Raw genomic sequence first — 22,314 nt, 5'->3', positions numbered from 1 at the left:
AAGGGAACAGAAGGTCATCTGATGTTTTACCGTCTTTTATAATATCCCTGATAATTTCATTTCACTCCTGCTTGATAAATCCTGGGAGAGAGAACACTTGTGCCCATACCCGTAGGCGGCACTGCTGGTTATAGGAAGGTCTGTCAGTCTCTGTGTAACATCTATTCGTTGTGGAAGAAGCCAGGGTTTATTAAGCACATATCATGTGCCAGCATGGGGTCAACTGTTCTCCTGGGCCACTTAATTCAATCCCTCTTACCAGATGATCCAATCTCCATTTGTCATAGCTTTTTCAAGCCCACACAGCTGTTGGGTGCCAGATCCGGGAAGTCTAGCTCTGATTCCATACTCTTAGGTACTGTTTTATCTTGCCTTACCTTCCAGTCTGAAATAAAATATCATGCTCTTGTCATTTACCATCCTGTTTTTCCATCGGTTTTTGTAATGAAATATTTATAATACATACTGAGGATTTAACTAGGTGTTAGGTGCTGTATAAGGGTTTTAACTTGTATTGTTTTATTTAAATCTAACAATGACCTTCTAGCCAGGTATAGGTATTATCCCCATTTTACAGATAAAGAAATGGAGGGTCAGGGAGTTTATTAGAGAAGCTAACACCTACTGAGGTCTGTCTTTGTTTCAACGCTCTGCATTTTACATGCATTACCTCATTTGATTTTTCACAAAATTCTATGAGATAGATACCATTATCACCTCCATTTTAGAGTCCATGAATGTTACATATCTTGTCTGGTAGATGATGGACCTGGATTTAACCCTTCTCTGCTCAACTCTGATGCCATTTTGATCCTATGCTAGGCTGCCCCCGCCCCATCTACCCTCTGGAAGCACTTAGAGAATAAAACTACTTCTTCATTTGCATAAAAATGCTTTCAACCCATTTCAGAGAACCTACATGCTTCTGTGGGCTTTTTCTTACCTTGGCTAAATATTCCCAATTCCTTCCTCATGTCTTCATGTAATTTTTGGATGGCCAGGCTTCCATGGTTGAGGGCTGCTTTAAATTGTTCAAGTGGATCTTGCTACAATTATTATTCCCTAAAATTAGCATTACCTGGAATGGCAATTCTTTACCTCCTCTCTTTGGCTGCCTGGAACAGAGTTCAGAGATGTGGAGTGATTTGCCCAAGATCACACAGCAGTGCAGAGAGAGAGGTGGGATCACACCCAGTTTCCAGGGATATTATTAAAATGTGTACATAGACTCCTAAATGGAGTTGTCTGTGGATGAACTTGGCGGGGGGGTTATATATATATATATATATATATATAAAATCTATCTATCTATCTATCTATCTATCTATCTATCTATATAATCTATCTATCTATCTATCTATCTATCTATACATATATAATCTATCTATCTATCTATCTATCTATCTATCTATATATATATATATATATAGTTGTGTGTGTATATGTGCACACACATTTTCCTGGGGAAAAAGTATAGAACTTTTATTAGATTCTCCAAGAATTCTGCAAAGCTCCAAATGATTAGGAACCATAATTCAAACACAAACAACAATAACAACAATAAAAAGTCTCATAGGTTTCTTCCCCCCAGCTAAAGGCAGCCTGTTAGGGGAATACGAACTCTTATGCCTCTAGGTAGCTGGGAACTCAAATCAGTCCCTCTAGCCTGAGGATTAATTTCATTTCTTGCTTGGCCACAGGAATGTGTGAAATGGTCCCAAATTGCTCCCTAGTGACCCAACATCTCTATTGGGTAAGGACTCTGAAGCTAGGGTGAAGAGACCCACATCACCATGTCATTTCCTAAGTAAAATCGGGTGGCTTGGGATTAAATTCTCTGCAGATTATGCCTCAGCCCCACTTTTAGTGCCTCAATAACATCCCAAATCCTTTTTTTCTAGTCCTTTCTCCTCACATTCTTCTTGGTAGCCTGAGGTGGGGGTTAAAAGACCTCATTTGGGGAATGTGAAGGCTCAGGGTTATATACCAGCTCTAACGTTTTATCCTTTATTTTTTTCTTTTAGAATCTCAGGTTCTTGTTCTAGCCTTTATGAAATCTCAGTTTCCTCAAAATGTACAATGGAGATAATAGTACATGGTTCATAGGGCTGTTAAGTGAGGCAATGCATGAGAAAAATGTCTGGTCCATAAGTACTGGCTAGTAAATGACAGTCCTCGTGACAGATTCTGATCCCCTCTGCTTGCTGCATCTCTGCTGATCTTCCTACTCACACATCTTCTTTCTCTGGCCAGGCCGGCTGGGGAGCAAGAGGCCACATGTACCAGCTCCCAGCTGACTCTCTTCCTTCCAAATACAGAGACACTTTTTTTTTTCCTGATTTCAAAACATATTAAAGAGCTACAGTAATCAAAACAGTATGGTGCTGGCACAAAGACAGACATACAGACCAATGAATACAGTAGAGAATAAACCCTCACATACATGGCAGAGACAATTTTTGGTTTTATGATTTTTTTAACTGCTAATTGCACCAGGAAAACAGCTGATGAGTGGCAAAATTGCAAACTTGGGGAAGTGATGAAAGCTTTTTAAAAAGTCTCATGGCAGTCATTCTCGACTCACTATTAAAATAAATCTGATTCTGAAAGCTTTTCACTGGCTGCTTAGTACATGGCTCTAAGGAACTCTCAGTTAGGGGTTTTGTTCCTCTGGTGGACATCTTTAATCTTCTGATGCCTCTCAGTTGTTTTGTCCTTCTCACATCATTCAATTTAGGGAGGCTTCACTCTATAATTTAGGCTCAGAAATCAAGTTTTGCTTGAAAAAGAGCTGTGGTCGAGTTTGCCATGCAAGGGCTTCCTGATTTGTATTATTTATTTGATTAGACACCTCCAAGTATGTATCTCCTGCTCCGGTGCCCTCCTCTGCTTTGAAGGTGTTTGGTCTGCAGACATCATCTGAAGAAGCCCTAGTCAGGGTGTCAAATCTTCACCTCCACTCTGTGGCTGCCTAGAAATGGAGCTCAGAGATGTGGAATGACTTTCCTAAGATCACACAGTGAGGCAGAGGGAGAGCTGAGACTCTTACCCAGGTTTCAGAGGTTTGAAATTTGGGCCCACAAACTCCTCAGGAGGTGTTGTCAGTGGAAAACTGATGGGAAATTGAGGCCCAGCAAAGGCCAGTGAGTTGAGAGAGGGCTTGCAGTGATAGGGAGGCTGCTGAGACCAGAGGCCAGTTCTCCTGATCCCACGTACAGTTAACCTTTGTCCCAAGACTGGCAGCCACTATCTCTCAACAGAGCTTCCCTGAGGGCAGATTTTCCTATTTGCTCCTCAAGGATTAGGATTCAGTTTTTCTCAGCCCCCAGGTAGATCATTATACTCATCAACAACATGAAGTCCAAGCTGTGAAATAATTTCAAATTTAATGCCCCTAAATATGCATGAGGACTTGGCTGTCAACCCAGGAAAACTGGAAAAAAATGAACATTTCTCTGGTAATAGTCATAATTTCCTTTTCTGAGATCCTTACAGTAGTGTTTTCTCCATCCCAGGGTGGGATGGTGGGGGAGTGGGGATGGGGTGCTTTTAGGAGCTCTTGTTCTCTTACTGTATCTTTCTGTTTTACAAAACCAGCCCAAGCGTCATGGTCCAGAGCAAGCTGGCCTTGCCATGGAATCAAAGGATTCTCAGAGGGAAAAGTGGTTAGAGATGAGATTTTATATCTTTACCTTGGCATTTGGTTTGGATATATGGAATAGGTCACATGATATTTGGTAAAGGCCTTTCAAATCTGTCATTCATTAAACATGGCTTACCTGGGTGCTTCCCTGTGCAGGGCCCAGAACATATAAAAATGAGGAAGTCTTGGGCTTCCCTGGTGGCGCAGTGGTTGAGAGTCTGCCTGCTGATGCAGGGGACGTGGGTTCGTGCCCTGGTCCAGGAAGATCCCACATGCTGCGGAGTGGCTGGGCCCGTGAGCCATGGCCGCTGAGCCTGCGCATCCGGAGCCTGTGCTCCGCAACGGGAGAGGCCACAACAGTGAGAGGCCCGCATACCGCAAAAAAAAAAAAAATTTTAAATGAGGAAGTCTTGACCTCTGTTCTTAAAGGGGTGGGACAGACAGGCTTGTGTAGAGCAAACAATTATCCAGTGAGCTTGGTTTTGAGATAGAAGTATGAAAAGGTGCCCTGGGGGCCCAAAGGAGGGAGAGAAGGATTCTAACTTGGAAAGAAAGGCCAGGGTGATTTCACTCAATGATCTTCGAATTGGTTCTTCATGGATGAGAACATCTCATTGAGCAGAGAAGGGTGAACAGGCAGGGAGAAAGCATGAGCAGAAATAGGGGGACTTAAAATAGCATGAAATCTTTGATGATTGTTTAAGAGTCTAGTTTAATCTAATGGAGACAGGAAGCTAGGAGTGGCCTAGGTTCTTAAAGAACTTGATTGATGGGCTGAAGAATTTAGATTTCATTCCGGGGTCACACAGATCCAGTCATGTTTTTGGAGTCGGGAATGGCATTTTCAGCTCTGTTTTAGGAAAAATTGATCTGGCAAGAGTGTGGAAGATGTATTCGAGGGGAGTAAGGCTGGAGGCGGAGAGCCTCCTGCAGTAACTCAGGCAGGAGGTGAGTGTCTCGACTAGGATGATGGCAGCAGTGACAGCAGCGAAGGGACAGTCAGAGCCATTTAGGACTTTGAACTGAGAAGACTTGGTGACTGGAGTAAGAAGGAAGGGTGATTGATTCTCCGCACTTGGGAGATCAGCTCGATGTGATGGATTCACTGGTAAAGGAACCCCAGGAGGAAGAGTGAAATTTATTTGGGCGATCTTGACTTTGAAGTGCCCCTGGGAAATGTCTAACAGGCCGTTGGAAATGTGGGGCTGGGCGGACTTACGGATGCCTCGGTGGGGATTGGGTGTCTGATGATTGGTACCTCCTGTGATCAAAGAATCATTACTGTGCTGAATAAGGAGTTGCCCCTATACCAAAACTTTCACACGTACTATCTCATGAGGGAGAGTTCAGGCCTATGGATATAATATGACAGTTACTAAGTGCTTATTATAGGACAGGGCTGGGTTCCATGCTTTCAGTGCATTATCTCATCATGAGGCTTCGTCCAGATCTGTGAGGAAGATTCTATTATTGCATTCGTTGTAAAGGAGAAGAAACAGGTTTGCAGAGGTTAAGACATTTGCCAGAGTTGGAACCCCAGGTCTCTTGGCTCTTGAAAATTAGCTCTTAAACACTTGATTCTATTGTCTCATTAGCAGAGGGCATCATTGAAGCTCCTGTGGCATTGTCTGAAGATATTGTGGGAGAGGAAGGGTGGGATGAAGGCAGACACCCCACCTCCTTACAGGAACGACTCCATTGGGAGAGGGTGTAGTAGAGGCAGAAAAGCTGGCCCGGGGGGCCAGTTAGAGAGACAGCAGAGGAGGGAAGTTGTCCAGGAGACAAAGATTATGGGGTGTGTACTTAAATATGAGGGAATTCTAAATACCAGTCAGATGTGGCATCTAGACAGGTGGCTGTGAACTGTGGCAGGAGGGCCGCTAAGCAAACAGGGTGAGTATTGTGGATGGACAGCCTGAAGTCCAACACTGAGCGACTGTGAGAGAATAAATGCTAGGCGTTCTTTCCAGGAGTTGGAGGGTAAATATTTAGAGGGGAGGCAGGATAGAGGGAGGAGGCTTGTACTGTTATAGGAGGAGGGGAGGCCATCAAAAATGGGAGAGGTAGGGTTTGGTCTAGAAATGGAGATAGGAGACAGGGGAGTTAGGTTGGCATCAGTGAAGGTGGGAGAGCAATCAGATCTCACGCTGACCTCCCAGGGAGGTAGGAGAAGACTGGGGAACCAAGACCTTGAACTCTGAGATCATCCAGTCTGTCTATGCCAGACCTGGCCATGGTCTTGAACCACAGAGAGCTTAGTCAAAGCATAGATGGTCCTACTCTACCCAAGACTTGCAGAATGAGGACCTCTGGGGTGGGTCCAAGAAACTGAAGCCCAGCCCTAGCCCCAAGAAGGCATTTAGGAATTGCTGGTGTAGTCGACTCTCCTTATTCTACACGGAAGGAAACTGAAGCACAGAAAAGCACGAAAAAATTTCAAAGAGAAGAGGAAGTTAAGTCCTACGTAGGACTCTCTTCTGGGTCCCAAATCAGAGCTCTTTCCCCTGCGCTGCACTATTTCATTGAAGTCAAAATTGAGTCCTGTCAGAACTTGACACTTCCTGGGTCCTCAGCTGATCAAGGGCATAAAGAACTTGTAGGAGGAGTTGCCATTCTCAGTGCAAGTTAGGCAGAAGGAACAGGTGAAGGCAGGGGAATGAAGCAAAGCTCATTTTCGCTCACAAATGCCGTTGTTAGGAGGAAAGAACTTGGATGCAGTTGATTTCAAAGTCGACATCTTTCGCGAGGCAGTAGTGGCCTGTTTGTTTGATCTTTCATGCCCAGTGCTGTTTGCAGGCTGGAATCAGTTGGTAAGCTGGCAGTCTGGGGATGAAGGAAAAGGACAAAGAGTGGATTCTCATGATGCTTCTCACAGTAGTGTTACATCTATCAACCGTACAAATGTGGTTTTTTTTCCATTAATAAAGTTGGGATTGAATCTGTGTAATTCTAGCATCTAACATCTCACCTTCAGAAAGGTCAACCAAATAAGACGAAAGAAAGTTGCCAAGCTTTAGGAGAGGCTTGTCCATGGTAAGGCGAACAGAAAGTAAAAGTGAAGTAAGGTACTATCCACTGGAAATAGAACTCGGAGCTGGCACTAAGATGGGTCCTCACTAATGGTTACCCAGGTGAGCTGGGTGACCGCTCTGCAGACCAAAATGTCCCTCGGACACCAAGTCAGGCGCTGGAGACATCTCCGGTTTCACAGGAGGGTAGGATCAATAGATAAACCTCAGTGAGCTCTGTGATGAGGTGAGGTAGCTGTTCTCCCCACTACGAACAAGTCAATGAATAAAGGTACCAATGGGGCTTCCCTGGTGGCGCAGTGGTTGAGAGTCCGCCTGCCGATGCAGGGGACACGGGTTCATGCCCCGGTCCGGGAAGATCCCACATGCCGCGGAGCGGCTAGGCCCGTGAGCCATGGCTGCTGAGCCTGCGCGTCCGGAGCCTGTGCTCCGCAGCGGGAGAGGCCACAACAGTGAGAGGCCCACACACCGCAAAAAAAAAAGGTACCAATGCCCTTTGGCAAGAACCTACCCACACTTGTGGACTATTGACTCCTGTGATACCCAGAAGCAGAAGAGGGAAACAGAAGTGGAATTTGGAATCAAACATCATTGCTCTACCATTTACTAGCAATCAGCGCTAGCTTTGCAGCCTTGGGCAAGATACGAGACCTTTCTGGGCTTCAGTTCCCCCCCCCCTTTCAATAATTCTGCCCAATAGATTCATTTTCAAGTTCAAATGGGATAATAAACATGAAAGTACTCTGTGCATTTTTAGCTGCTTCCATTATGCTTAACATGGTCATTCAATAATAATAATTTTTAGAATGTCTTTTCAGAAACTGCACCCACCTAGGCAGTGGAGGGCTAGGGTTCCATTCCAACAGGACCACTTCCCACTGTGCCATGAAATAGCATGGTCATGCACCCTCCAGCACTGATCTTTTCAGAGCAAGTGTTTGTGAGCTCTTGCTACACTTCCCAAAGGCCACAGAGCCCAGAGGATAAGAGCTTGGGCTCTACAGATAGGTAAGCCTGCCTCTGAGGTTTGCTCTCTCCCTTCCTAGCTATGTCACTTGAGCCAGTTGTCTGACATCTCTAGGCCACAGGACTCCTGCTGTGAGATGAGGACGGTAATGGTACCTAGTGCAGAATGCTCTGAGATCAAACGTAGAAAACACTTTGCACTGTGCTGGGCATGGAGTCAGTGCTTGGTACATGGTATCCATTTATTAATATTGTTGTTGTTGATAATCCAGAGGTTCTTTGTGAAATGTGCACCTTGCCCCCTCCCTCAATTAAAACGAAGGGATCAGCTGGTGTGTGCAGAGCAGTGCTAGGCATTGCCCCTCAGAGAGGAGTCCAGTGGGGAAGGATTAGGGATGAGGTCTTGTCTGTGCTTCACCGAGACACGCAGAGATTGGCACGCGGGAGAAGTAGCCTGAGGTGGTGACTCTGAGCTCTCACAGTAGTGAGGACATTTGTGCTGCTGGGCATCCTTGGAGGCAGTGGAAGCCTGAGACACAGTTTAGAACTGGTTGACAAACAATGGTGTTCTGAGTCTCTGGTTTCCTTCTGTTACCTCACCTGTGTAAGGCGTGAAGTCATCGCATCATTCCTCCCCCTTTATGAACCACTTTGGGTGCCAACACAATTTGCTCTCTGGTTCCTTTCAAAATTAAATGGACCCTACCCAATTTTTCTCTTGGAGCTAAGGAACACCTGATTCATGTATATAATGTTCTCTTGATTGATTGAAGTGCATCGTACTCTTTTTGATCGTTCCACATATCAAAAACATGCAGGGGTCTCCAAAATTTAAAGGAAGTATGTGAATTCAGTAAATGCCTGTTTCTATTTTCAAAAGGTATTTTGAAATTCCAGAACTGCTTTAGCGCTGCCAGATGAGGTCAGGAAGTATGGGTTCTGGTCACTTCCTTTGTTACTTATTACTGTGAAACCTTGAGCAACTGAAACTGTCTCTCTAGTTTTAATTTTTCTCTTGATTAAAAAAAAGGGCATCAGAGGAGATAATTTTGAATTCCTTTCAAATCTAAAACATTCAGACTTTTGGATCCTTTTGCTGTTCTTTGGATTTTTAAGACCATACCACAAGTAAGCCACAAGGGGACAGCATAAGCCAGCTGCTACCTAGGAAAGAAAAGAAACTTCTCTGAAGGCTTGAAGTTCTGACTTAAAATTCTAGGTTGTGTTAAGATTGTATCATTGAATTGACTTATTTCAAAACTAAATTTGTTTTAAAAGTAGAGACCGATGAGTCCCAGTGTCTATGAATTCAGTGATGAGTCAACATATGTAATATGAGTTTTAAAATGTACCCACTGAGAAGATAGTGCTCTTATTTCCAGGTGATTTCTGGCATGAAACCCATTGGTTAGAGAGTTCACGTTTTCGAATAGGATTTTAATATGCTCTTTTTCTTTTCTCTCAGAGAGGTTACCATCATGATTTTTTGAGTCATTCCAAGTTGAGTTGAGTTCAAATTTCCTTTTATTGTCTGTGTTACCTTGGATGAGTGATTTAAACTTTCAGCCTCAGTTTATACATCCGTAAAATGGGTTTTGTAAGCATTAAAGTGAAATAATTTACATGAAGTGCTCATCACTATGCCAGGCCTGTGATAGTGCTCAGTAAACTGATTCTGAGAGGGAGGTTCTAGGAGTTTTGAAGCACATTTCTGTTAATGGGCTGGAAACGGGCAATATTCAAAACAGATTCTTAAAAGATTTTCTACCCTAAATATTCAGTGCCATTCCAGAATTGCACAAAGCACATCGTTTTATTTGAGTAAGAGAGTGGGGTCCAGTCTACTCCCTCAGGTATAAGACCACCTTGAAGGGAAGTCTCTCATCACCCTAGGGTGTGAAGGTCTGAAGGTTTTCAAAATTGTACTCAGATAGAACACATTTAATTCCCTGACTCCATGGGCATTGTTTCTTCATGTAGACTCACTTACCAGTAGTCAGCAAACGTTTTCTGCGAAGGGCCAGATAATACATCTTCAGGCCTTACAAGCCGTGCTGTCTCTGTCATAGCTACTCAACCCTGCCCTAACACTGCAGGAGCAGCCGGAGATAACACACGTGCAAATGGTGTCTCTAGGCTTCAATAACACTGTACTGATGGACAATGAAATATAAAGTACCTGCAGTTTTCATGTGTTATGAATTCTGCTTCTTTTGATTTTTTTCCCAACCATTTAAAAATCTAAAAAGGATTCTTGGCTCTGAGGCTGTGCAAAAACAGGCCAAGGCTGGATTTGGCCCCTAGGCTGTCATTTGCAGCCCTTGATTTATACCATCCAGATACCGCATGCGTTCCTTAGAAAGGGCAGATGTGAATTTATTTGGATAGGTTTGTTCCTGAGTGTACACTGAACATTGCCCCCTACCGTACTAGAGGAGAAGTCCTCTGAAAGGAAAGATGGTGTTTTCATGCCGTACTGTTAATATTTAAACTTTATTTTTCATGTTATGAAATAAATACATGCTCTTATAAAATAAACAGTTAAAACACTATAAAGTTGAAGTTCCTTGTATTCCAAACATTCCACCCAGCCCCCCGCCCCAAATGATTGAGATGACGAGATAATACGGTAACAGTTTGGGCTATATCCTCTCAGGTCATTTTTTGTTCTTAATAGCATAGTCACATCTATTATTATTTTTCATAAAAATGTTCAAATTGTTTACAAAATCATTCTCTCTATAGTCTTTTAAAACTTGCTTTAAAGTTCATTCAACATTTTTGTTCAACAAGTCTTTACTGCAAAGCTACTACATGTCATGCATAGATTAGATTGAACTATATGAAATGCCTGATATTTAAACTAATTTTTAAAAATTTTCTATTTTGAAATAATTGTAGACTTCCACAAACTTGCAAAAATAGTACAGAGAGAGTTACACATTCCTCCAGCTTCCCTCAGTGGCAACATCTTTCACTATTAAGGTACGTTACCAAAATGAAGAAATTTACATCAGTACAATACAATTAACTAGACTACAAATTCTACTTGGATTTCACCAGGTTTTTTTTTGTTTTTTGTTTTTTGTTTTTTTTTGCGGTACGCGGGCCTCTCACTGCTGTGGCCTCTCCCGTTGCGGAGCACAGGCTCCGGACGCGCAGGCTCAGCGGCCATGGCTCACGGGCCCAGCCACTCCGCAGCAATGTGGGATCTTCCCGGACCGGGGCACGAACCCGTGTCCCCTGCATGGGCAGGAGGAGTCTCAACCACTGTGCCACCAGGGAAGCCCTTCACCAGTTTTTATATGCACTCATTATTTAAAAAAACAAACCATTTTTGACCTTTAAAAATGACTAATATATATATACTGTTACATCTTCATACCTCAGTACTCTTAGATCTTAGGAGGTGCCTTTTTCTAATAGCACCACAAAACCCTTCTTTGGCTGTGGGTGAATGAGTTTCTAACAGCTATCTTCAAAGTTTCACTTAGAATGTCACGGTGGCCTTGCTTCAGAGAAATGACACACCCCTAACAGTTTGCCCAGAATGTCACTGTGGCCTTGCTTCAGAGAAATGACACACCCCTAAAATTTGCCCTTGACTAAGTCATTCTGCAGAGGTTCCAGTAATTAACACACGATACACGGAATATTTTACAGTTAAAGTTTTCACATTTGAGAAAATTAGAAATCATACAAAAGTATAAATTAAAAGAATTGAATTGCCTACAATATTCCCACTCAAAGTCAGGTGTATTTAGCCTGGATTTCTTTTTAGTTTTCTTTGGGGAACAAGAGGTATGCATGTGTTTGTATATATATTTTGAAGTATTTACATATTCATTCCCTACACTAAGTATAGCTTTATATCCTTAAAAAAATTACTATGTAATGATAATTTTCTCAGGTCATTCAAACACTTTGTAAAAAGTTATCCAGAGATATAAAGGTTAAAAAAGACATAGGAGATCAGTTGGTGAAATAGCAGCATTTTCAGATGAATAAACTGTGGCTCAGAGAGAGGAAATGTCTTGCCCAAGGTCACAGAGCCAGGAAGTCTGGGGGAAATACTTAGTGGTGGTAAAGCGTGAGGGAGGCCGACTGGCAGCTTCACTGTGCTCTGAGGTCTGGGGTTAATTTTTTACAGAAATTCCATTTTTCAGAGTACCCATGTATACCCAGAACTCAAGAGCCTAAAATTAAACCAGCAAGCCAATTTACTAATTTACAGTGTGAACTCTAACTGCCAAGGGGTCCCTATTTTTTTTTTTAATGTAAATACATTCTCACCTTGTAGGAAAATCTGATATTCATCAGAAGCATTGGTGAGTACATGGACCTGGGAAAAGCATGGTTAATCTTAAGATTCTTTTGTTGTTGTTCTTGCAATTTAACTAATTTTTTAAAGATAGATACTACACCTACATGACAAAACTACAAAACGTACAAAAAACTTTTAAATAAAAAGTCAATCTGCCTTTCATCCCATGTGCCCATCCCCAGAGCCACTGTTGTCTTGGAGGCCAGTGTCTCTGTGTTAGTTTTCGGTTGCTGTTATTACAAATTACCTGAATGGTAGTGTCTTAAAATAGCACAGATTAATCTTATAGTTCTGGAGGTCAGAAGTCCTAAAATCAAGGGGTTGGTGGGGCTGTATTCCTTCTGAATTGTCTGGGGGGGAATCAATTTCCTTGCCTTTTCCAGCTTTTGCGTGTCACTTGCTTTCTTTGGCTTTCAGCCCATTACCTCCATCTTTAAGTCAGCAACTTAGGATCTTCAAATCTCTCTTTCTCTCTGACCTCTTCTTCCATCCTCACCTATCCCAGCTTTGACATTTTGGCCTCCCTCTTGTAAGGATCCTTGTGATTGCATTGGGCCCACTGGGTAATGCAGGATAATCTTCCCATCTCAAGAGCCTTCACTTGATCACATTGCAAAGTCTCTTTTGCCATACATATACATATCACAAACTCTGAAGATTAGACACAGACACCTTTGGGTTTCATTACTTTGTCTACCATAGTCTCCAAGTGACTCATTCTTCCTCTCTTGACCAGGCTAAAAATGTATTATTAGTGGTAAAACACTTATTGATAATTTGTTCAAATACACCTCCATACTAACACGTACATGTTGGAATATATCCCTCCCGAATAAATGTTGCAAGGATTCAATTTAATTAAATGTAAACAGAAGCTCTCGTTTTCCCCACTCCCAGCGGATGGCCTTGCACAGTCAAGGTGAGCGCTGAGCCCTCTCTGGAGAACACAGCTCTGGACCATCACTTTTCTAGATTCAATGCAAATCATTATACCGAGCATTCTTTCTTGCCTCAGTGGGACATGCTATTTATGTGGTACAATTATGCTTGCACTCCAGTATAATAAGGTTGTTAAGAGCATAGGTGGTTTTTTTTGCAGTACGCACGCCTCTCACTATTGTGGCCTCTCCCGTTGCGTAGCACAGGCTCCGGACGCGCAGGCTCAGCAGCCATGGCTCACGGGCCCAGCCGCTCCGTGGCATGTGGAACCTTCCCGGACCAGGGCCCGAACCCTCGTCCCCTGCACCGGCAGGCAGACTCTCAACCACTGCACCACCAAGGGAGCCCCGAGCATGGGTGTTTGATGTCAGTCAGACAGGTTCAGATTCTAGCTCCACCACCTACGACCTATTTGACCTTCATCACATTGCTCAACCCTCCGAACCTTAGTTTTTCCCCTGGGAATATGGGCTAACGTCTGCCCCATAGGGTTGTTCCTGAGGATTAAATGTTCAGTGGAATGCTAGTAATAATATATTAGATTAATGCTCTTTTGAGCTTAATGCGAGGCCTTTCGATTCCATTTAGTCATGTTATGTGTGCTCAGCACCCGTTTCCTTATTCTTTCTTTGGCTGGTTTCCCCCATGGAAGGCCACTCTCATTCTTCATATGTCAATTTCCTTTAATACCTGTATCTGTTTCCCAGGGCTGCGGTAACAATTATCACAAACAAGGTGGCTTAAAACAACAGAAAGTTATTCTCTCACAGTTCTGGAGGCTAGCAGTCTGAAATCCAGGTGTCAGCACAGCCTTACTCTCTCTGAAGGCTCTAGAGGAGAATATTTCCTTGCCTCTTCCAGCTTCTGGTGCCGCAGGGATTCCTTGATTTATGGCATCATCACTCTCATCTCTGCCTCCGTGTTCACGTGACCTTCCCTGTGTGTGGCTCTGTGTGTCCTCTTGTCTTCCTGTAAAGGTACCAGCCATTGGATTTAGGGCCTATCCTAAATCTAGGATGATTTCATCTTAAGATCCTTAACTAATTATGTCTGTAAAGACCCTATTTCTAAATAAGGTTGCAATCTGAGGTTCTACTTGGACATGATTTGCAGGGGCTGAGCATGGGGACAATATTCAACCCACTACAATTCCTCTCTCACAGAATTGCTTTTCTTGCAAGTTCTGGGAGGCTCTGCCTTTGCCTGAATGTGCTCGTGGCAGCGTTCAGGGCCTTGAGAATATAATGGCCAGCAGAACACAGAGGACACGAAAACCAATAGCCTGGACTTGTCTAACTCCTACCCCCCAGCTGCAGGCATTGCTACTTTTCACAAGGAAGAAAAGCCAACCACCCATGTGTACTTCTTGTTGCTCTTTGGTGTATAACACTGCAGCCCTATGAGTACTTCCATTTGGGCTTCTGGCATTTTCAGAAGAGACAAGGAAGAGAAGGAGAAGAAAAAGTGCTGTCTGGTATCACTCAGCAGTGTTTGTGTTTGCAAAATGTGTCTCCCTTTAGACAACTCCAATTTAAAATACAGATTAGCTCTGACAAAAATGACCCAGGCTGGCTTTTCTCTTTGATGGTTTCAATTTCAGGCTTAACCCATCACAGATGATTGTGATTCAGCAGGATTTTGACAGAACAGGGTAGGAATTTTGAATACTTAGCTGCAGTTTCCAGCTCTAGGGGATAATAGCTGAGAGAAAAACAACATTAACTAAGTTGTAGGATATGAAAGCATGCTGAATTTCCCCCTCTGAGTTTTATGTTCCTAGGCATTCAACAAGTCACTTTCCCTGTAGAACAAATAAGCTCTCTTGTACCAAATTATGAGCCTTAAAAAACCTGTCACGTTTCTCCTTTTGCCTTGAGTGCAGAGAAGCTTGGGGGAAACAGCGATCAATTTCAATAATTATTACCCTAGTTATCTGTTACATTCGGGCCTCCTCTGTGTGTGGCTTTGTGTTCTGCTTCCACAGTAAGGTTTTATTGCACATATGACTTTGCATCCCTCCTGGACATTCTCCCCTGCCGGGGCCCCTGGGACACTGCTCTCACTCGCTGCCCCCTGCCCTGTTTGTTTCTTCTTCCTTCTCCTCCACCTCCTCTCCCTACCTTTTTTTTTTTTTTTTTTGCGGTACGCGGGCCTCTCACTGTTGTGGCCTCTCCCGTTGCGGAGCACAGGCTCCGGACGTGCAGGCTCAGCGGCCATGGCTCACGGGTCCAGCCTCTCCACGGCATGTGGGATCTTCCCAGGCCGGGGAACGAACCCGGGTCCCCTGAATCGGCAGGCGGACTCTCAACCACTGCGCCACTAGCGAAGCCCCTCCTCTGCCTACCTTTTAAGTGCTAGGGTTTCTCAGGATTCCTGCCCCCCTCTTTCTCTGGACATGTAGCCCTTGGGTTTCTTGCACACTCTGAGGTTTTTATCTGCTGCCTGGATCCTGATGTCTCCTAAATCAGTATCTCCAGCTCCAACCTTTTCCTGAGTTTGATTCGCATTCAAATCAGTCAACTGCTTATTATGCAAATAGTGTTTGCAGTGTCCCTCTGATAGTTTACACTCAGCGACTCTAAATCTGAGCTCCTTGCCTTTCTCCCACTGCCTTGCTGCTTCTTCTCTTCCCAATCCTAGGGGACAGTTCAGGCAATGGCCCATTTTCGCAAGGAGGAAACTTCGAGTTATCTAAGACTCACCTCTTTCTCACCCCCCATTCAATGTCCGTATCCTCTTGATCTCCCTCCTAAGCATTTCTGGAATCTGTCTCTCTCCCTTCACTCTAGCTCTGAATTTCAGACCTGGAATCAGATAGATAGTAATCTCTTCTTGGCTGTTCTCTTATCCTCCTAACTGGATCATAACGTGCTTGAAATGTTTCTGTGGTTTCCCACTGCTTACAGAACTAAAGGGAGACTTAGCAGCATGAAGCAAAAGGCCTTCCGTGACTGGTTCCTGCCCATCTCCATGCCATCCCCTGCCACCCCCCACTTCTCATTTTACACCTTCACAGACGCTTGCCAGTTGAATGGGAACCATCCTGTTTCATGTTTCCATAACTTTGCTGATGTTCTTCTACCTAAAATGCCTTTACCATCTTGCTTTGTTAATTGTTACACAACCTTAACTCAGTTCAGGTGTTAACTCATTCAACAAACATTTATTGAGCACCAAGTATGTGTCAGGCAGTGTTGGAGTCCCACTGTTGAGCGGGCACAGAGGGACAGTGTCTTCATGGAGCTTAATTCTGATAGCACTCACTGAACTACCATGGGGCTAAGTGCCTCTCCCTCTGCCCACCCTCCCCGGCAGCCTGTCCATCCTGCATCCTTACCTTTGGCCTTTTAGGCTGAAATAAGCTTCTGGTCTCCCTCCTCTAGTGTACTGTAAATTTCATGAGAGTGGGACCATGCCATATTCATCTCTGCATTCTTGGTGTCCAGAACCATGCTTAGTACTTGGTAGATTCTCAGTATGGTTCCCTTGTTGAACTCAGCTATAAGTTATAAATCCATGACTCCATGTCTCAGCTTAAATTTCACATTCTCAAGGATGTGACCCTCTAGAACCGGTCAGCCATCCTTATGATGTACCTCTGACACGTTATACTATTTCTTCCCAGAATTTTGCACAATTGCTTTTTTACAACTATTTACATTATTTGTTTAAATTTGCTTTTCTGTACTAAGTTGTAAACTCCATCGAGAAGGTCGATGGTACAGCTAGAATAGTGCATGGCCTATAATAAATGCTTAATAAATATTTGTTAACTGATAGACTGACAGGTTTTCTTGCTGGAGAAAAGTCCTGAATGCATTACTGGGGCTTAAAGAAAATTTAGATTCAATTGCCTGCTGGCCTAATGCCTCACTCTACCCATCTATAAAATGGAGATGCTCCTGTGGGATAATACTGGACAGCAGATGAGCTTTAGATAAAAACGTACCAAAACAAATGTGCATAAATAAATTATGCAAAAAAAGGAAAGTTGGGATTAAAAGATTAAACACATCAACTGAAGTGTCTATTTCAGGGTGTTGCATTTTATTCTCCCACGGGAAATATAAACATTATCTTCTCTTTCTCCTTCCCAGCATCTGAGACGCCATTTCTTGTGCAAAATGGATTTGAATCAGAACAGGTAAACATTTTTGTGAAGTATATGACCTATAGTTTTAAAATCCACAATAAAGTTTTGTGGAAATGGACTGGGAGAGCAGATCTATCTAAGAGCGAAATACATTGCAACTGTTATGAAACAATGAGGGAATTTGTAGACTTGTACTCTTGGCAGAAATAACGTTGATATCGTTACGTCTATATGTGCAGACGCTTTGAAAAGAAAAAAGAAGTATAAACAAAAACATTGAAATGATTATGTGGTCCCTCTGCTACCCCAGAATTAGTGACATTCTACAGAATCAACACCTGTCACCAGCGTTCCTCTTATTTTCTGAGCTTATCCTTCATTCATTTGTATTATTATGAAAGTGACTCAAGCTGCTTCATGTGAAACCTTCAGGTAGTATAGACAGCCTATAAGGGAAAAGTGAAGGTCTCATTCATTCTTCCTTCTTCCCCTCCTCTCTCCTCAGAGAGAGAGTATTGCCCTGCTTCTGCTGCCTTGTAAGAGAAGGAACAGGAAGCTGAGGGGATGGAGCCTGGCCTGGCCAATGGGAGATGGTGTAGCCCCCAGGGAACTAGATGCTGCCTGTAGAGCAGTGATTCCCAGACTATTTGGTGTCAGGACCCCTTTATATTCATAAAAATTAAAACTGAGACATTAAAAACAATATGAATTCATTTAAAAAAGTATAACAAACCCATTACATGTTAACATAAATAATACTTTATGAAAAATAACTACATTTTCCTGAATGAAAAAATATGAGGGAGAAAAGTGGCATTGGTTTACATTTTTGCAAGTCTCATTAATGTCTGGCTCAACAGGAGATAGAGGTTCTCATATCTTGCATATTATGTTATCAGAGCACTGACACCTTCACATCACATGTCACATAACTGTAACCTCTGGGAAGCTTCACTGTACATCTCATGAAAGAATGACAGTAAAAATGGCAAATAATGTGTCCTGAAAATCATTTTGATCTCATGGGGGGGGGTCCCCTGGCTACACTTTGAGAACCACCACTGCAGAAAATTTGAAATTGAGTTCTACCTTCTCTTTCATCTGATTGCCTCTAGAAGTCTAAGTCAGCCAGGAAAAGAACTAACACACAGGTGTAGGTAGAGCTGAAAGGATTTAGGTGATGGTCAGTAAAGAGATTTGGCAGTGGAGGGCACAGCTTACAGGACAGTTATTTTTTTAATCTTCACACCCCACAACCCAACTGCCTGGTGTTTAAGACTTAGGAAAATCTGAGGGAAGGGTCTGGGTAAAATGTTTCAGATTTTCCACTTTTTTTTTTTTTTTTAAGTCTAATTCGTAAGGCTGGCTTTGTTTTGATCTTGAGACACATTGGGCAAAAGGGGGTGAGCTGCAGTGAAGCTGCCGGTCACTGGATGGTGTGCTAGTGACGGGAAACTCACAGGAGGATGCTGTTCGGAAATGAGTGACCCAGTCGCCTTCCCTGTGTCTCACCAGATAAAAATGACCAACAACTACAACCTGCTCATGATCATTGCTCCCTCCCTGGGACTTGTGCTGTTGGCATTGCTTCTGGCTTTTTTCCTTCGAGGTAAGGAGGGCAGGACCAGGTGGGATGAAGCCCTTCAGAGCTTTGGAAACTCTAGGGGGATCTGGGAGTGGATGGATTCTGCTTCCTGCCTGTTTTCCCCATTCCTTAGATTCCCACTTCTATCATTGCCTTCATCATCCCCGTCAAGGAGGTTAGAGGTAAACTCATTCTCCCCAAGATGCTAAAGGCTTTGAGCATCATCCTCCTGATAGAATTTACATTTTGGGAAAGAAAAGTAAAAGAAGAGCACCTTTATTTATTGGACACTTATTCTGTGCCAGTCCTGACGCTATATTCTTGACATATCTAACTCGTTTCATGCTCCTGACTGCCTTAAGGGGGAAGTACTATTCTTATCACTGTCTTGGGGTGGAGGAAACCCTGACCCAGCCTCTTCCTCTGGCTAGGAATGCCCCAGGAAGAGAGCCGTGAATCACCCCGGTCTTCTTATTTGTTCCCTTAAAGTAAAACTTCTTAACCTAGGGTCCACAGATGGACCTCAGGGGACCAGTGAATCCCTTACAATCGTGTGGAAAAGCACTTGTACATTCATATCTGCATTTTTTTAGAGGACAGGTGTCCATAGCTGTCATTAGATTCTTGAGCTGGTCCATGACCTTGTGTCTGCACTCCCCCGCTTTCAAAAAAAAAAAGCTTTAAAACATTGCAAAAAGAAATCATGAACCGGGGTTTATAGTTTTCATGCCAAGTATAGGCACGTAGCACCTGGTCCTGTAAAAATGGGGAAAAAATTGTTCTGTAGTCATTAACAGAAACTGATAGTAAGTGAGGAGCTCTGACTAGTAGTAACCATCTCAGCCTGTTTGAGCAACAACAGCGAAACTCGTGTGTCTCCACATCTATCCCTAGTGAACACTACAAAAGGAAATTTGGAGCTTAGTGGAAGTTTGTCATTAACCTTCATACAGAGGCATGTTACAGTTTGGGAAATTATGGGTACATGTCCTAAGGAAGTGTTTTAAAACCCAAGTGAGTACTTGAATTCAAATAACTCAAGAATAAAGCAGCTTAGGGAATTCCCTGGCCCTCCAGTGGCCCTCCCTTTCACTGCCGGGGCCTGGGTTCAATCCCTGGTCGGGGAACTAAGATTCCTCAAGCCTCACAGCCCGGCCAAAAAAAAAAAAAAGAAAGAATAAAGCAGCTTAACACCATTGCCCACGATGTCGGAACAACTCTGTGATTGATGAGCAGTAACTAGGGGCCTGAAGAAGCAATCATCTGATCTGGGGAAAGGAGTGGCTTTCTCTACCAAATCCAGTTCCTAAGATCCCACCTTTGGACCACCTCTGCTCTTCATAATGTTGCTCCGTCCTTCCCCCAGCATTTCACATAAGCACAGCTACTCTGCTTCTAACCTGGCCTTGTCTTTTCAGGGAAAGTCATGAAAACCAATTGTGTCCAGAAGCACACCAGGTAATTCATCTTGCATGACTGACTGTTGTAATGATTGTACAAGCTGTTACAAATGATTAGATACTACTCAGTGGTTCAATGACTTGTGTTTGTATTCTGATTAAATACACGGTTGGAGAAATGTGGCATTAGCGGTGGAAAAGGTGTGGGGATTCAGCTCACGTTAACCTCTGTCTTGGTTAACACTATGATATTTGTCCAAAATGCAAATACAGTGGCAGGTTGCATTAACAAAAGTATGACATGCAAAAGAAAGAAGGTGATATGTCATTCTACCCATTAGTTGTTCCACTCTGGGTGACTCACTTTAAAAGGTCATTGTTAAACTGGAGTTCACTGAGAGGAGAGTTGGCAGTATGGAGAATGAAAACACATGTATAGTATCATTCCTGGGATTTAATTCCTCTGGCAAATTAGACCACGGGAGCAGGATTTTTGTTTTTGTTTTTGTTTTTTCAGTACGCGGGCCTCTCACTGTTGTGGCCTCTCCCGTTGCGGAGCACAGGCTCCGGACGTGCAGGCTCAGTGGCCATGGCTCACGGGCCTAGCCGCTCCACGGCATGTGGGATCCTCCCGAACCGGAGCACGAACCCGTGTCCCCTGCATCGGCAGGCGGACTCCCAACCACTGTGCCACCAGGGAAGCTCGGGAGCAGTTTTTTGTTTTGTTTTTTAAATAATTTGAAGAGTCTCTGGAAAGGGATTTTGGATATCTGTCCTGTTATATAGCTTTTTGGTAAAGAAATGAAAAGATTTGGTGTAAACTGTGATGAAGACCTTGCTTTCACTTAATAATTGCATCAATACCACAATATCTATATTAACAAGTAAATATTAACAAGTAGTGAAACTGAAGGTTAGCAAGGTAACTTTTCAAAGTCATACTTGGAGATCCTCTTGGTAAATAAACACATTTAGATCATGATTTTATACTTTGCTAATACAGAAACTTTAAATCTCCTTATTATAATAGATTGGCAAAAGCCCTTTATCCCCTGTGGCCTCAGTTTTCCCATCTGTGAAATGTGAGGCTTGGACTGGATGGACTCTGAGCCCTTTTAACTCTAACAGCCCTTGATTAGGTGTTTTATAATCTAGCAGCAACCATTCATTCCTGGTCTTGGTGTTTCTCATCATCAGCCTCTCTTCTCTCTTTACAGGCTAGTCAGTGTTGGAGAAGGTAAAAATGTACTCGACGAAAGAGAAGATGAAGATGGTCTTTTCACACTCTAGAGTGCCCCTTTCTCTTAGGATTGAGGATGAGGATATGGTGTGTCAATTATCAAAATAAGTCTTAGAATGTTTTCTTGTTGTTGTTTTTTAAAAAAAATCTGTTGCCTTGGTGTCACTGATCCAGTCTTGCCTTAGTTTCACAAGTGAAAGTTACCTTAGAGACCACACCTTCTCATGGTTTAATCTTTGTAGCATTACTGCTAAGTGATCTTCCACAGTATAATTGAACACCTTCAGTGATGGTGAACTCACTATCACACCCAAGGAAGTTCATTCAATCTCAGGGCACTTCTGAGACTTAGAAATATTTAGAACAAAGTCTGTGTCCAGATAGCATCTGCCTGCTGGTCCTAGTTGAACTTGTGCTTACACAGAACATGTCTAAACTCTCTTCTACCTGGTAGCAGTGCTTCAGATACTGAAAGGAGAACCTCATGTTTCTCTAAATTGCCTTGTTTCTGGGACATGATTTCTGGTCCCTTCCCTACCCTAGTTGTCTTTGCCTTGCATACATTTGTATCTCTCCTTTTATGCCCAGATTTAAGAATTCAGTGCCCCACTCTGGGTATGGTATGAGCATCCCTGCGTTATTGATTGTCATCAATAACATATTGATGATATATTATGTATTGATTGTCATCAATAATGCAGGAAACGACATGGAATCACACCATCATTTTGACTCACCTCTAAAACGTCTAGGTTTTCTATTATTTTCTGTTCACACCTGAGTATCTTTAGAGGTGACCATAGTGTCACATCTTAATTCTTGCTTGGGGAATTTAATGTTGGAAACAGCCAAGAGTTCTTCAGAGTAAATTGTGGTGAATGACATGGATGTTCAAGCAGGGCCGGCACATGGATGTGACAGTGAGTCGGTCCAGGTCAGTTTCTCTAAATAAAGTTCATGGTAATTGACTCCTCAATAAGAATAGGTTTATTTAAACCTACTTGGAGAGCTAGTAGCACGAGGAACCATGGGAGAGAGGTTAAAACAAGCAGCTGATGACTGAATGGAAAGGATGTGCACCTGAGTGAGAGGCCT

General features: G+C 43.1%; 1 protein-coding gene across 1 annotated transcript in view; it reads left to right on the top strand.

Moving 5' to 3' along the window:
* The window catches only part of TIMD4 (T cell immunoglobulin and mucin domain containing 4), a 35,384-nt gene extending 13,956 nt beyond the window's left edge, over positions 1-21,428 (top strand). Inside the window, exons 6-9 of the mRNA XM_081231787.1 lie at positions 16,999-17,045; positions 18,510-18,603; positions 19,998-20,037; positions 21,197-21,428. Coding sequence (XP_081087913.1) covers positions 16,999-17,045; positions 18,510-18,603; positions 19,998-20,037; positions 21,197-21,269 — 254 coding nt within the window. The 3' untranslated portion in view covers positions 21,270-21,428. The remainder of the gene's footprint in view (positions 1-16,998; positions 17,046-18,509; positions 18,604-19,997; positions 20,038-21,196) is intronic.
* Positions 21,429-22,314: the final 886 nt, after the last annotated feature.

Source organism: Mesoplodon bidens (genome assembly GCF_964165515.1).
Source record: "Mesoplodon bidens genome assembly, chromosome: 4".
Classification (NCBI taxonomy): domain Eukaryota; kingdom Metazoa; phylum Chordata; class Mammalia; order Artiodactyla; family Ziphiidae; genus Mesoplodon; species Mesoplodon bidens.
This window is presented reverse-complemented; position numbering and strand designations above follow the sequence as displayed.